This window comes from Dermacentor variabilis, chromosome 1, assembly GCF_050947875.1.
Source record: "Dermacentor variabilis isolate Ectoservices chromosome 1, ASM5094787v1, whole genome shotgun sequence".
Taxonomy (NCBI): domain Eukaryota; kingdom Metazoa; phylum Arthropoda; class Arachnida; order Ixodida; family Ixodidae; genus Dermacentor; species Dermacentor variabilis.
The window spans coordinates 34,210,543-34,225,557 of NC_134568.1; the positions used below are offsets into that span (position 1 = coordinate 34,210,543).

The window sequence follows — 15,015 nt, forward strand, 5'->3', positions numbered from 1 at the left end:
TGACAGTATGTTACCTATCCCACTGTATAGGAGTGTTTACTGTGGAGGCCCAGGAAAAGATGTGCTGAAACGAGTCAAAAGGATGCCTGTAAGACCTGCTGCGAAAACTTTCTTTTTCCACCTACACACGAACACCCTCCCCGTTAAAGTATGGCTAGAACAGAAAGGAATATTCGTACCCTGGACTACCGATTGCCGGCTGTGTAAAAAGCCTGAAACAATTGAACACGCCTTCATTGAGTGTTGGGACGCTGTCTTTCACTGGGACATCTTGCAGCGCACTCTTAAAAAAGAACTCCCCATAAACCCCTATGGAATTCGGTTCCTTCCAGTTGAAAGCGATGACGGGCCACCGTTCGACATGTTCATGTTGCTGGGTCTCCACAGTTTGTGGAAAACAAGAATGGCTGTACGTCATGCTGATGTGAATGGGTGCTCTGCGCGAGAGAACTTCATTGAAAGTATGTCACTATTACGAGAAGTGTATCGTGCACAAAGCGAAACCCCAGACTGGGTTAGCATCCTTGATGAGCTGGTGTGCCTCAAGAAATTTTAGCGACCATCCCACCTGATGTGATGTGGGTGCACTGTGTATATGGATTTGTTTTTTTTGTGTGTTAATGTCTAAGCAGGCAATAAAGAAAAGAAAAAAAAAAGCCTCCGTGGCGCAATCGGTTAGCGCGTTCGGCTGTTAACCGAAAGGTTGGAGGTTCGAGTACTCCCGGTGGCGCAGCTTCCCTTTTTTTTATTTATTCATACCGATATATTTTCTGTGGTGTGTGCATGCGGAGGAACATGCACCACGGCCGCCTCCGTGGCGCAATCGGTTAGCGCGTTCGGCTGTTAACCGAAAGGTTGGAGGTTCGATTCCTCCCGGTGGCGCAGCTTCCCTTTTTTTTATTTATTCATACCGATATATTTTCTGTGGTGTGTGCATGCGGAGGAACGTGCACCACTGCCGCCTCCGTGGCGCAATCGGTTAGCGCGTTCGGCTGTTAACCGAAAGGTTGGAGGTTCGATTCCTCCCGGTGGCGCAGCTTCCCTTTTTTTATTTATTCATACCGATATATTTTCTGTGGTGTGTGCATGCGGAGGAACGTGCACCACAGCCGCCTCCGTGGCGCAATCGGTTAGCGCGTTCGGCTGTTAACCGAAAGGTTGGAGGTTCAATTCCTCCCGGTGGCGCAGCTTCCCTTTTTTTATTTATTCATACCGATATATTTTCAGTGGTGTGTGCATGCGGAGGAAGTGCACCACGGCCGCCTCCGTGGTGCAATGAAAGCTTTGTAAAATTCACTTGAAAGTCCATCGGGGCCGGGTGTTTTCGACAAAGGCAGCTGATCAATAGCTAGCTCAATTTCTTGAATCGTAAGACTACCACTGATGACTGCACAGTCATCATCCTGTAATGGTTTGACAAGAGATACAAAACTCTCTAAAACTTTTGCATCGTGATCGTCCGGAGGGGCACTAAACAACATAGTGTAGAAAGTTTCGAACTTAGAAATTATGTCATTAGTATTTGTGACAAGACTACCTTCGGAGTATATTTCCGGAATTACTTTGGAAATACCGTGACGTCGCTCGTCAAGTAAAGCTTGACGTGTTGGTTGCTCAGATTGCAGAGCACGCCTGTTTCGAGATCGAATTCTCGCACCTCTGTAACGTAGCGCGTCATGCTGTTGTAACTCACATTTAATGTTTTCTATGTCAACAATGTAAGTGCCTGGCATTTCGCATTCAATCTCATAAAGGCTACATAGGCTCTTAAGAAGCGTTTTTTCTTCATTCTTTCTATAGAATGATTTCACCGATCCAATTTCTATAGCCACTGCACGAACCTCTTGTTTAAAGAGTTCCCAAGCAGCAAATAATGGCAAGTCACTAGAAAGAGAATTGGTTAGAGCCATGCGCACGCGATTAATAAATTCCTGATCATTTAGGAGCTCAGAGTTAAGCTTCCAGAGTGCCCACTGTGGTCTGAAATTAGTTACAAATTTTTCACCAATGTTTGCGATAACCATACAATGATCAGAGAATGAAACGGGGATAGTAATGCAGGATAGTCCTCGAGAGAGGAGCGATGAAGAAACATAAATCCGATCAAGGCGGGCGTAGGAATGACCTTGAATTCTTGTATAAGAGCGAGCTCCCTGTCCCGACACTCCTATATCAACGAGCCCTGCATTTTCTATTATGTTAGACAAAACTTCACCACTCCTGTCCCGCTGAGTGTTAATGCCGCTTCGATCGTTGGGATCACATACACAATTGAAATCTCCCATTAAAACAATGCAGCGATCACAGTCCAATAGACTTGACACAGTATCAAATAAAAGAGTTCGTTTTGCAGCGTCATTAAATGCATAGACGTTGACTATGCGCCATGGCACACCCTGCAACACAAAATCACAACATATATATCGACCTTCAGTGTCGACATGATAACTAAAAGCTGAATAAAGTAGGCTCTTTTTCAGAAACAGGAAACAGCCCGCGGATAAACCAAGAGCGTGCGAAACGCAAACATTATACTCAGACAGAAAAGGTCGCAAAGCCCTTTCTGTCTCGTCATCACGCTCAATCTTCGTCTCCTGCACGGCGACGAAGTCGAGGCGCTTCCTAGACAAAAGCCGGCGAAGCTGCGCCTGTTTCTGCAAAGACCTAAGGCCTCGTACGTTCAAGGTTGCGAATAGAAGTTGCTGGGACAGGGCCATGGTGACTACCAACTATTTGGACCTAATGATCTATGTGATCGGTCCTAGAGGGCAACGGTGAGGCTCCCTCCGAAACCCCACCTGGCCTTCTGGACCGTGATCGACGACACTTTCCTGAGTGTTTCGATGTTTTGCGGCGACGTGCTTTTCTTGTGGTACTGGTCGTCTCGCTGTCTGTGCTTGATTCCGATCTGTTAGTCGCACGGCGCTTCGGAACTGAAGTATCCGCGTTACCTCGTCTGTCCTCTGCCGGCTCAGCGCACGTGTCGAGACGCTTGGGTGCATCAGGTGAGTCGTCTCCGGCTCCCTCATTCGCTTGCTGGGCAGCAGCTGGCTCCGTGGTAGCGGGTGCTCCTTTGGGTTGTTGCTTCGGTTGGTCATCTTTCTCTTCGCTACTTTCGTTTTTCACGGGCAGTTCTGTGATGCCATTGTGACTGTCTTTAACAGGCAGAGGGGCCTTACTGGCACAGCGGGTCTCCGCGGAAGAGGGAACGTCTCCCGTCGCGTCAAGAACCTCCGTAATGTCCATTATGTGTTCTTGCAAGCTTTCATCCGGAGGCTTTGTTCTGTGTCGTAACTTATCGGCGTATGTTACGACACATTCTTCAGATGTGTGACCAAAGCGTCGGCAGGTTTCACAACGCGGGGTTCTGCAGTTTCGACGAATGTGCCCCACCCTGTTACAGCGCAGACAAAGTGGGGGCCGGCCTGGAAATAATACGAGACTCTGCACTCCACAAACAGGTAGTAGATGTGGAACGTCCCCCACGCTCACTCCATCGGCAAGAGTCAACACCACGTCCCGATTTAGCGTACGCATTTGTTCCATCCCCGATACTCTCCAGCTTTCTGCTGATATAGACTTGACTTTCCCGTAAGCCTGAAGCGCATCTCGAATGTAGTCATCTTCCGAACGCTCAGGAAGCCACAAAAGCTTCATTTGAACTTCCGTGGGCTCAGGATCAAAGACGACGCAGCGTCTACCTTTTACGGATAATTCCCCGCATGCGACTAGCTTTGATTTTGTCATCCCTGATTTGCACGTCACCATCCACACGTGCGACATCTGAAATTGTCCGATGGAACTTATTTCCTTCAGGTCAATAACGTTCCGAAGGGCGTCTCTGAAGTCTTGGGCTCTGTACGGTCGACCACTTAAGTCAGCATGCAGGAAAACGGAGTCCACAACCAGCTTACCGCTAGGAAGACGGGGTAACACAACACGGTAGTCATTGCTGCTGGCTGAAGCCTGAGCAGCACCTCGGCCAGGGGCCGATAAAACCTTTGAAGCGGAGAACATGAGAAAAGCGACCGTTCGGAACGCCGTCTTCTTCTTCAATTTTACATTTTTACTTCAAGTTTCGAGATTGACGCCCTTCCGCAGTCTTTTTGCAAAACCCACACAGTTTTAATTCCCAAAAGTTCAGATAAAGAGAAACTGCGTTCCGTTGAAGGCTATCGACCAATCACATTGTCAAACGTGGATTACAAAATTTTTGCGAAAGTTCTATCTAATAGATTGCAATTTGCGATGTCAATTCTAATCGGTTCCCATCAGACATGTGGAATCAGGGGCCGATCAATTCAAACCAACATACATATCGCCCGTACCCTTCTTCAATACTGTTATGGTTCCACTGAGCAGCTTGCAATGCTCCAGGTAGACCTTGCTAAAGCTTTTGATCGTGTCAGTCACTCCTATTTATTTTCCCTTCTGGAGCATGTCAATGTTGGCTCCATTGTGCTTAAAGGCGTTAGGCTTTGCTACACCTGTTGTACTACTCGTTTAGTTATTAATGGCCAACTATCCGAACCCATTTCTATTTGCTCATCAGTAAAACAAGGCTGCCCTATGTCCCCACTACTATTCGCCCTTTACCTGGAACCGCTATGCTTAAGCGTAATTCAGTCGAGTAACATCCATGGCTTCAATATACTGGGTAATGAAGTTAAAGTCTTAGCTTATGCAGACGATCTAGCGTTCTTCTGCACGGATAAGTCCAGTGTTGAAAACGTAGTGTCGAAAATAGAAGACTTTGGCAGCGTATCAGGAGCGCGAATGAACTCTTCAAAAAGTTTAGGCTTATGGTTTGGCTCATGGTGCTATACACCAGAACAGTTTGCAGGCGTTAAGTGGACTGATGTCCCGCCAAAGTATCTTGGCGTGCCGCTAGACGCATATAAATTAAGCGCACACTATTGGAAAGAACGGGTTTCGGTACTGCAAAGTTACGCCCAGACATTCGTTCCACAACGACTTTCTATTTTTGGGAAAGCCGAAGCCTGCAATAAGTTCTTGGCAACAAAAATTTTCTATGTATTGCAAGTTATCCATTGTGCTAGGCTATACATCCAACGCTTTCACCGTATCTTTGCAACCTTCGTATGGTCTCGTGAGCCCATGACTTTTGAGCCCATGAGGCGCGACAATATCTTTAAGCCTGTTAGTGAAGGTGGGCTGGGCTTAGTACATCTTTATGTGCGGCAAATAGTGTCTCGTTTCTTCTATTTTCGTGATACTTCCCATCCTGTAATTCGTTCGTACATGCAAGTCACACTTGTTAATGTGTTACCTGATTTAGTTGTTTCTTCAAGTTTTTCTTCGCGCTTATGCTTGTGGGGGTTCATGCAAGAAGTTTACTTGGCGGTTCGTTTCCTGACAGTTCGGTTTTCCACTGAATACTTGTATTCTGTGTCGCGCAAAACGTTGTACAAAGACTTACTATCCATGCTATTTCCGCCTCCACTTTACCGATCAATATACATTAAATTGCCAGGCCACGATGTGCTAAAGCGAGTTCGAAAGATGTATTTATCCCCTTGCTGCAAAACATTCTTTTATAAAGTTCATAGTGAAACCATACCGGTTAAAGCATGGCTAAAAAAAAAGGGTATCTTTGTCTCTTCTGTTAACTGTCGCCTTTGTGATGTACCAGAGACAATTGAACATTGTTTTATTAGCTGCACCGACGCCATCCTATTTTGGGATGTCCTCCAACGGACTTTAAAGAAAGACTTTGAGATTAACGCTCATACTGTGCGATACCTGCTACCAACCTGTGATAATAGTGCGCCTTTCGATATGTTTTTTGTAATGGGAATGCACAGTTTGTGGAAAACGCGAATGATGGACCGCAACGCCGAAACGGTTGTACCTACAAGGGCAAATTTCATCCAAATGACACTACAGCTAAAGCAGGTTTATGATGGACTCGGTGTACAACCGGACGGGTACCCTATTTTGTTGAGGTGCTTATCCTTGCCACCCTTCTAAAGTGACACGAACTTTTCTACTCACAGTATGAACGCTACCTTTTCTGTGTGTGACTTTCACTGTGCCCTCCATTCTCTGACTATGCAGAACTGGTGAACGTCTGGTTGAATGGTTGAATGCAACTATAATAAATACCATGAAAGAAAGAAAAAAAAAGCCTCCGTGGCGCAATCGGTTAGCGCGTTCGGCTGTTAACCGAAAGGTTGGAGGTTCGATTCCTCCCGGTGGCGCAGCTTCCCTTTTTTTATTTATTCATACCGATATACTTTCTGTGGTGCGTGCATGCGGAGGAACGTGCACCACGGCCGCCTCCGTGGCGCAACATTCCACTTCCGGCTTTCAAGCGAAACGGTCGCGGGTTGGCTTGCTCCCACGGAGCGGTTTCGGCGGCCCATGCGGGCCGCGGTAATAGTTTTTTTGTTTCTACTGCCGAAGATTATCAGGTTATTCTGCCCAATCTGCCATCCGGACGCATCGTCGCGAACACCGTTTTCATGCACGGCGACCCGAGAGCTCGGCCCTACCGTGTCGAGGGCTACCGGGACACTTTGGCCAATCTAGGTGCGCTCCCCGACGTTTTGGCGTTGGGGGCGTATCAGATGAACCACGTGTGGGCTGTTACAATGACGAGTGCTGACGCCGCTCAGAAATTGCTCACCGCTGTCAACGTGAAGGTAAAGGATCGCCCATGTTTGCTCATCGATCCAAATAACCGGGAGGTTTGCTTAAAGCTACACTGGCTGCTGCACGGCGTGACCGACGAAGACATTCGTGTGGCCCTGACACCCTACGGGAAAGTGTTGCAGGTGTCGCGGGAGAAGTGGTGGGTGCAAGGCGTCAGTGAAAAGGGCTCGACGACTCGCTCAGTTGGACTGCAATTGCATGGCGACGTCAAAGTCGACGACATTCCACACCAGCTCAAGATAGCCGGAGTGCTGACTCTCGTCGTTGTTCCAGGCCGCGCTCCGCTCTGTCTGCGCTGTAAGAGCACTGGGCACATACGTCGGGACTGCAAAGTGCCGCGCTGAAGTCGTTGTCGCCGCTTCGGCCATGAGGACGCGGATTGCCCAAAGACGTACGCCAGCGTGACCGGACCAGTCCAGGCAAACGACGCATTGGACCACCTCATGGACGAGGCAGACTCCGAGGACGCAGCAGGAGTGGGCCGAAACCCGACTACCCAAGATGGTACCCCGAACACTCCACAGGACGCCCTCCTTGAAGCACTAGGTAAGCCCGAAGCCGGGCTTCTGCATGAAGCCGTGGAAGACCGGAGCATGAAGGCTGCTTCAAGTAGTACCGGCCACACTTTTTCCGGCGGAGCTGTAGAGACTACTCTCGAGGAAATGCCGATGACGGGCATCGATAGCGACATTGCCAGTGCGACCGCAAAGCGGCCCCACGAAGCAGGCGAAAAGGAGAAGGGGCCCAGCGCCGTCGCAACGGACGCCGCCTGCGAAAACGACTCCCGTGCGGCGTCTTCCCCTTCGGCTACGGCCGAACACTTCGACGGAGCGCAAGACGGCGGAAACGCCGCCTTTGCCGCCCTGAGGACTGCACCGTGACAAGGCACCCAGGAAAAAAGCGCAGTAGTGAGGTGAGCGTCATGCCCCCGGGTTTTCACCGCCTCGCAATGATGTCTATGGATAGGTCATTTCGTGTGGCCACTTTAAACGTACGTGGGCTTGCCTCAAGGAGGAAGCAAAGTCAACTGTACCGACTAGTTAGCGAACATGACCTGGACATTCTAGCAGTGCAGGAGACGAAAGTCGAGGGCTACGACGAAACCGGGGGCATGGTGCGTCAATTCTTAGCTCGATACTGTGCTGTAGTGAGCCAAGCTGTGGGAACTTCTTCCGGGTGCGCTTTGTTCATCTGCCATAGTCTTGGAGCAGAAATAGAAGCTGAGACGTCATGCCCGTCAGGTCGGCTTATTGTCTGCGATTTTTTATTATCGTCATTGGAATGGCGTGTTATTTGTTTGTAAGCGCCGACTGTCACTGAGGAAAGACGCAGATTTTTCGATCAGTTAAAACAGTATACGCAGTGTAATGGACTCCTCATTATTGCCGGTGATTTTAACTGTGTTCTTTCAGCCAGTGATAAAACTAGCGCTCGACCGTACAAGGATGCAAGCACCATTGCCCTAAGTGATATGATAAGGGACGATGGTTTGGAAGACGTGGCTGAAAGTCCCGGTGGTGGGAGGACTACGCAGTACACCCACTTTCAGGCAGCCAGCCACGCCCGTCTTGACAGAGTGTATGTGAGCCTTGATTTGATACCCCTTTGTAAGGAGTACCATGTGAGCGCACTTTCATTCAGTGATCACTGTTTGGTCAGCTTTTTAGTAGCAAGCCCGAAAGAAAAGAAAAAGGGCTTCGAGTGGCAACTATGGAAATTGAATTCGAAATTGTTATGCGACGAAATTTTTACAGTGAACGTAACGAAGCAAGTTGAAGAAATAAATGCTATTGGTAACACGACATCTGGGGAGAAATGGGAGAACTTCAAGCAGGCGGTTAAAATCAAGGCGTTAGAGCGTGCGAGCGCTATATGCAGAGAAAAAGGAGCAGAAGAAAAACAGATGCGCAGGAATTTAGAAAAAATGATCAGTGAGGAATGTAGGATGCCCGGCATGTTCATGGACGATATTCGCGCACTGAAACATAAAATAGAACAGTACGATATCGAAAGATACCGCGGTGCTTTGGTGCGGGCAAGGGCTGAAAGGCTGATAATGGGAGAAGTACCGTCGGAAAGAGCGTTAGGCTCAGAAAAGTGGCATGCGCGCCGCAATCAGATAGCGGAAATAGAGTATTGCGGAAAAGTCAGCGACGCAGCAGAATATATCGAGCGTGCTTTTTTCGAGCACTACAGTGGTTTATTCACCGACTGCGCAGTCCACATAGATCGTTTTAAAAAGGACTTTTTGTCGTTGATGCCAAGGCTAGATGAAAGTACGAAAGAAATATTGGAGGAACCAATTTCGGAAGAGGAAGTGAAAAGTGCTATTGAAAGTATGCATTCGGGGAAGTCCCCTGGCCCTGATGGTCTAACCTCAGCCTTTTATAAATATTTCAAAGGTGCGTAGCGGATGTATACCGGCCTTAGCGGATGTATACAACGAAGCATTCCAGCTCAAAGTATTACCCCCGTCCTTCTCATCTTCCCACACTATTCTTATACCCAAGTCAGAAGATCCCGTTGCATTGAGAAGAGTAACTTCTTACCGCCCAATTTGTCTCACTAACGGAGACTATAAGATAATGATGAAAACCTTAGCGAAGAGGTTGCAGACTGTCATTGCGAAGCTTGTGGGGCCGCATCAAACGTGTGGCATTAAAGGCCGAACTATCTTCTCAAATATACACGTAGCACGCAGTATCCTCGAATGTTGCGATGCCATGGGTGCACGAGTGGCAATGCTCCATATTGATCTCGAGAAGGCGTTCGACCGGGTGCCTCATGACATTCTTTTGTGCATTCTAGATTATGTGAATTTGGGTAGAATAATTAGAGAGGGGGTTGCCATGGGCGTACCGGGACTGCTCGACGCGGCTTATTGTCAACAAGGTGGTGGGAGCGCGAATGCAAGTTAAGCGTTCGGTGCGTCAGGGCTGCCCTCTCTCGCCGCTGTTGGTTTGCTTGTATATTGAGTCTTTTTGTTTGAGTGTCATGGAGAATGACTGTGTCCGCGGGTTTAAACTGCACTAGGTTGAAGTCCGCCTGTTGGCTTATGCAGACGATATTGCTGTGTTTTGCACTGATTCTGACAGTATAACGCAGGCTGTGAAATGGGGGGGGGGGAGAGAGAGAACAACTTTAGTAAATATGCCTGCAGAGTCGGTTAGGCTCCCTCCACGCAGGGAGGACAAGCTTTTACCGCGACGCGGCCACTACGTCAGTCTCGTGCATTGTGCTCCTCGAGGTCTTGGTAATTCCTCGCTACTTCCGCGGATCTGAGAGGGCCGCCATCCCCTTCCTAGGGGTGCTCCCCCCTTCTCCTCGGTTTCGCGAGGTCGCTGCCTCTCTAGAGCTGCCGAGACCTGCTGGACGGCCTTTAGTTGTGTATCTTGGTCATAGGTCCTCGTTGCAGCCTCTAGCCGCGGCGGGATCGTCGTCTTCTCACTGGCTTCTCGTGGATTTCTACTACAGTCCCAAAGGATGTGAGCCGCGGTGGCTCTCTCCTTAGCGCACAGTCTACACACGTCACTCGCGTACACGCTCGGACACACGTGCTTAGCTAGCACCGGGGTGAGCAGGGACCCCGTCTGTAATTGCCTGTATAACACTGCCTCCTCCCGGGTAAGCCCCGGGTGAGGTGGCGGCATAGTCTGCCTGTTAAGTCTGTACCACTTCACTATTTCGTTGAAGGTCGTCATCTTGTCCTTGGCACTGCACCGTGACCAACACTCCGAGTCGGCCGTGCTTGCAGCCGCGCGGTTGGTTAGTCCTCGCGCGGCCGAGTTGGCCGTCTCGTTGTGGTTCACGTTCCCGCGTTCCGACACGTCACTGCCCATGTGGGCCGGAAACCACTTGATCACCACAGCGCTTTTGCGTCCGATGTCTTCGGCCTTGCGCAGTATGCGCGCAGCCTCACTACATACCCTACCCTTGGCGTAGTTCTTCACTGCCGTTCTAGAGTCACACAACACTGTAGTGCATCCGGGGTCGGAGACGGCCAAGGCGATGGCCACCTCCTCCGCCCGGTGTGCCTCTCGAGTCCGGACGCTCGCCGCGGTCTTCGTTGCACCCGTCGATGCCCCGACAGCCACCACCGCGTATGCGTCGCTGCTCCCTCGATACTCCGCCGCGTCCACGTAGATGGCGCCTTCTTCTCTGGCGTGGAGGTCCACAAGAGCCCTGGCCCTCGCCAACCTCCGCTCCTTGTTGTGCTCGGGGTTCACGTTCCTCGGGATCGGGCAGACCCTGAGCTTTCTGTTGATGCTATCCGGTATAAGCACGTCTTTCTGCTGCTCGCCTTCCCTCGGCTCGAGGCCAAGGTCCCGCAGTATCTTTCTTCCGGTTCTTGTTTCAGAGAGACGCTCGAGTTGCGCCGTTCTCTGTGCTTCGGCTATTTCGTCCAGCGTGTTGTGGACTCCCAGCGCCATGAATTTTTCGGTGCTCGTGCTTCCGAGGAGGCCGAGTGCCGCCTTATACGCCTTGCGTATGGTGGCGTCTATCTTGTTACGTTCGCTCGGCCTCCAGTTGTGGAAGGCGGCCACGTACATTATGTGGCTAACTGCGAAGGATTGAACGAGCCTAGTCAGGCTCTCCTCCTTCATCCCCGCTCTTCTGTTAGACACCCTCTTGATGAGTCTCATTGCCGCGGCCGCTTTGCCCGCGAGCTTGTTGACCGTTTCACCGTTGACTCGATTTCGCTGGATGAGCAGCCCGAGCACTCTAATCTTCTCGACCTCCGGTATCACTTGTCCTCCCGCTGTCTTGACCGTGATCTGTGATCGCTCGTACTTGACTTCCATGTTCTTTCTTTTCCTGCCCGCTACTGTCGGTGGAATCACCAGCAGTACTGACTTGGCCGGAGAGCAAACGAGTCCAGACCCGCCCAGCTGCTCCTCGATGGCGTTGACCGCTTCTTGCAGCGTTGTCTCGATGTGTCCGTCGCTTCCTCCCGGTACCCATAGCGTAACGTCGTCGGCGTAGATGGTGTGCCGGACTCCCGCTACTCTTTCTAGCCGGTTGGCCACCCCGATCATCACGAGGTTGAAGAGAAGCGGGGAGATCACCGAGCCCTGCGGAGTTCCGACGCTGCCCAACTTCTTCTCTTCGAGCTGCAGGTCTCCCGCGCAGATTTCGGTGGTCCGTTCCGTCAGGAAGTCTTTGATGTACTGGTATGTCCTTCTGCCCATGTTTAGTCTGGATACTTGGGCCAGGATAGCCGAGTGCCTCACTTTATCGAAGGCGCTCTGCAAGTCAAGCCCGAGTATGGCTCTGTTGTCCTTGGTGCCCGTCGTATCGTCGATGATCTCGTTCTTCAGTAAGATCATGGCGTCTTGCGTCCCGAGCTTCTTTCGAAACCCGATGATGGAATTTGGGTAAAGCTCCGATTCTTCCAGGTACCGCTGCCACCTGTTCATGAGAACGTGCTCGAGGACCTTTCCCACGCACGAAGTGAGCGAGATCGGCCTGAGGTTCTCTATGTTGGGCGGCTTGCCAGGCTTGGGGATGAGGATCGTCTTGGCTGCTTTCCATTGCTTGGGCAGCCTTCCTTCTTGCCAGCACTTGTTGAAGAAGTTCGTGAGCGTTTCGATGGCCGCTTCGTTGAGGTTCTTGAGCGCTCTGTTGGTCACTCGATCGGGACCCGCGGCGGACCTGCCATTGAGATCCTGCAGGGCAACTCTGACTTCCCATGTCTGGATGTCTCGATCTAGCGTCTCGTTCTCGTTGCCTTGGTAATCCGGGTGTCTTTCCGTGGGGGTGGTCGATAGGTACTTGGCGTCCAAGCGCCCCTTGACCTCGTCCTCCCCGTGTTCACAGATTGCCTTGTGTAGGATTCTGGCCAGGTTGTTGTGTTGGTGGCCCTTGGTCTTGGTTTCGTCGAGGAGGTGCCGCAGCATGTTCCACGTCTTGCCCTTGTGCATCTGTCCGTCGGCTTCGTTGCAGGCCTCGTTCCACTGTTGGGTGCATAGCACCCTGCAGTGGACCTCGATCTGCCTGTTGAGCTCGGCGATCTTCTTCCTTAAACTTCGGTTGGTTCGTCGCTTCTGCCACCTCGCCTTTATGGACTGCTTGGCTTCTATCAGGTGGGCCAGCCGACTGTCCATCTTGTCTATCCGTTCGTCCGTCTCCAGCTCTTTGGTGGCTCCTTCCATCGTCTCAACGACGTTGGCCGCCCATTGCTCGATGTCCGTAATGTCCAGTTGCACCGCGGGTAGCGCCTTTCGAAAGGCGTCCCAGTCCGTAATGCGATGCTTCCTTATGCCGCTGTTGCCTTGGCGTTCTAGCGGTACGACGACCTCCACGATGTAGTGATCGCTGCCCAGCTCTTGGCCCGTGTTTCTCCATTGTGCTTCTCTCGATCCTCCGTCGGTTTTGACGAAGGTAAGGTCCGGAGTGGTGTCTCTCGTAACCGATGTGCCGATCCTGGTGGGAAAGGCCGGATCCGTGATTAGGTTCAGTCCCACGTCAGTGGCGTCTTGCATGAGCTCTCTCCCCTTGACCGTCGTTCTGTGGTAGCCCCAGTCTTGGCTCGGAGCGTTAAAGTCTCCGCACACTACGAGCGTATTCCTCCCCGCGACTGAACTCGCTTTGTGGAAGAGTGCCCTGAATTTCTGTTGTCCGTGGGACGGATTGCTGTAGACGTTCACCAGGAAAGTGCTCTCCTTCCTCCTCTTGCCCGTGATTACTTCCACCGTGCAGTGTTCGATGGCGCTTTTGCCGATCAGTTCGTGTTCCATGAAGGTGATCCCTTTCCTAACGAAGGTGCAGACCCCTCTGCCCTTGCCCTTGGACGTGTCCCTTTTGCTCGGCGGGCTGTCGTGCTGTGGATGCTGCTGTGGATGCTGTGGATGTCGTGCTGTGGATGCGGGCTGTCGTGCTGTGGATGCTGCTGTACGTGCTGTCCCGTCCATGATTGCTGCAGTTTGGCGATGATCTGTGCTTCCATGCCTTGTATTTGTGCCTGTATCTGCGCCTGCAGCTGTGCTTGCATCTGCGCCATCATGTTCTGGATCGTGCTCTGTATGTTCGTTGTCATCTGCTGAACTGTTTGCGCGAGCGTAGTGAGGCGTTCGTTGGTTACCTTGCTGGTCGCCTCAAGACGGTCGAGTCTGTCGTCCTGTTTTTCGATTCTCTCCATTATCTTTCGTTCCTTGGCGCCCTCTATGGCTCTCCTCTTGGGAGCCGGTCCCGCCTCTTTCGTGGCTCTCGGGTCCACCTCGACCTCTGGTTCGTCCTCGGTTATCTCTTCTTGTTTCCTCTCGTGCGCGGGCTTCGGCAGCAGCTGCGGCTGTTGCTGCAACCCAATTAATGTCGTTAGCTTCTCGTTGATTTCCTTGATGGTTGCGTCCTTTTCGGCGATTCTCCGCTTTAGCATCTCGTTCTCGTCTCTCAGGGCTTTTACCACCCCGTTCTCTTCTTGGATCTTCTTCGCGGCGTTTTGCGCTGGTGGTTGTCAAATGTGTTAAAAGTTTTTGTGCTGTAAGCGGCAGCGCGGTAAACTGGGGTAAGTGCCTGGGATTCTGGCACGGGGATTGGCGGGGGGCCCCAGACACTTTTGCCAACATGAGTTTCGTTACGACTCCGGTGAAATACTTTGGTGTTCCCCTTCAGTGCTACAAAGACAACATCACACCGGTCCTTGTACAGTTTTTTCCGGTTGACTTCACTCAAATATTGAAGTTAAAAACGCGCTGACAAAAACCTGCATGAAACCACAACTTCACGTAGAAAACCATAAACAGCCCCTGGCAAACTGCCCGCTGAGACAATCATATCGGGCAAGTGTTTGCCCAGGCGAAGTTGGCAGACAGTGTATAAAAACGGGTTTTTTGCGTCCCTGAAGAAAAAAAAGCGATTGACTACCTGAGTAATCAAATGGAATGGCTGGAATTGGTCTATGTTTTCTAGAGTCACAATTTGCAACATATTTTTAGTGAGCAAACTTTGGTACATCCCCCAAGTCTTGCATTGCTCAAGGGTAAACATCCAAAAAATTCACCGGGTGTTCGCAGTGTTCGTGTGGGCATCGTCTGAGAGATCAAGTCGCACCAATTTGTTTCTTCAAGTTGAAAATGGAGGACTTGGATTGTCACATTTGTTTTTGAGACAGGTAGTCAATCGCTTTTTTTTTCTTCAGGGACGCAAAAAACCCGTTTTTATACACTGTCTGCCAACTTCGCCTGGGCAAACACTTGCCCGATATGATTGTCTCAGCGGGCAGTTTGCCAGGGGCTGTTTATGGTTTTCTACGTGAAGTTGTGGTTTCATGCAGGTTTTTGTCAGCGCGTTTTTAACTTCAATATTTGAGTGAAGTCAACCGGAAAAAACTGTACAAGGACC

At 50.8% G+C, this 15,015-nt stretch overlaps 1 protein-coding gene and 5 non-coding genes across 6 annotated transcripts; 5 read left to right on the forward strand and 1 right to left on the reverse strand.

Annotated features, from left to right (window-relative positions):
• Window positions 1-656: 656 nt before the first annotated feature.
• TRNAN-GUU (transfer RNA asparagine (anticodon GUU)) lies at window positions 657-730 on the forward strand. The gene has a single exon. It is a non-coding gene; the product is annotated as a tRNA-Asn (tRNA).
• A 78-nt stretch (window positions 731-808) lies between these two features.
• TRNAN-GUU (transfer RNA asparagine (anticodon GUU)) lies at window positions 809-882 on the forward strand. The gene has a single exon. It is a non-coding gene; the product is annotated as a tRNA-Asn (tRNA).
• A 78-nt stretch (window positions 883-960) lies between these two features.
• On the forward strand, window positions 961-1,034 carry TRNAN-GUU (transfer RNA asparagine (anticodon GUU)). The gene has a single exon. It is a non-coding gene; the product is annotated as a tRNA-Asn (tRNA).
• Window positions 1,035-1,111: 77 nt separating this feature from the next.
• Window positions 1,112-1,185, forward strand: TRNAN-GUU (transfer RNA asparagine (anticodon GUU)). The gene has a single exon. It is a non-coding gene; the product is annotated as a tRNA-Asn (tRNA).
• A 4,962-nt stretch (window positions 1,186-6,147) lies between these two features.
• Window positions 6,148-6,221, forward strand: TRNAN-GUU (transfer RNA asparagine (anticodon GUU)). The gene has a single exon. It is a non-coding gene; the product is annotated as a tRNA-Asn (tRNA).
• A 1,517-nt stretch (window positions 6,222-7,738) lies between these two features.
• On the reverse strand, window positions 7,739-12,996 carry LOC142571497 (uncharacterized). Its single transcript, XM_075679933.1, has 2 exons — window positions 9,944-12,996; window positions 7,739-7,767 (listed from the first exon to the last, which is right to left on the reverse strand). The coding sequence occupies exons 1-2, from the start codon at window positions 12,825-12,827 to the stop codon at window positions 7,739-7,741; spliced, it is 2,913 nt and encodes a 970-aa protein (XP_075536048.1). The 5' UTR covers window positions 12,828-12,996.
• Between the last annotated feature and the right edge of the window lie 2,019 nt (window positions 12,997-15,015).

Excerpts from the sequence above, each read along its gene's own strand:
- LOC142571497 (XM_075679933.1), bottom strand. The coding sequence starts at position 12,827 with ATGGAAGGAGCCACCAAAGAGCTGGAGACGGACGAACGGATAGACAAG. Across the intron at positions 7,768-9,943 it reads GCCCTCTCAGATCCGCGGAA|CCCTCGACTTTCGTCTCCTG; the intron begins GTAGCGAGGAAT and ends GTTTCGTCGTAG.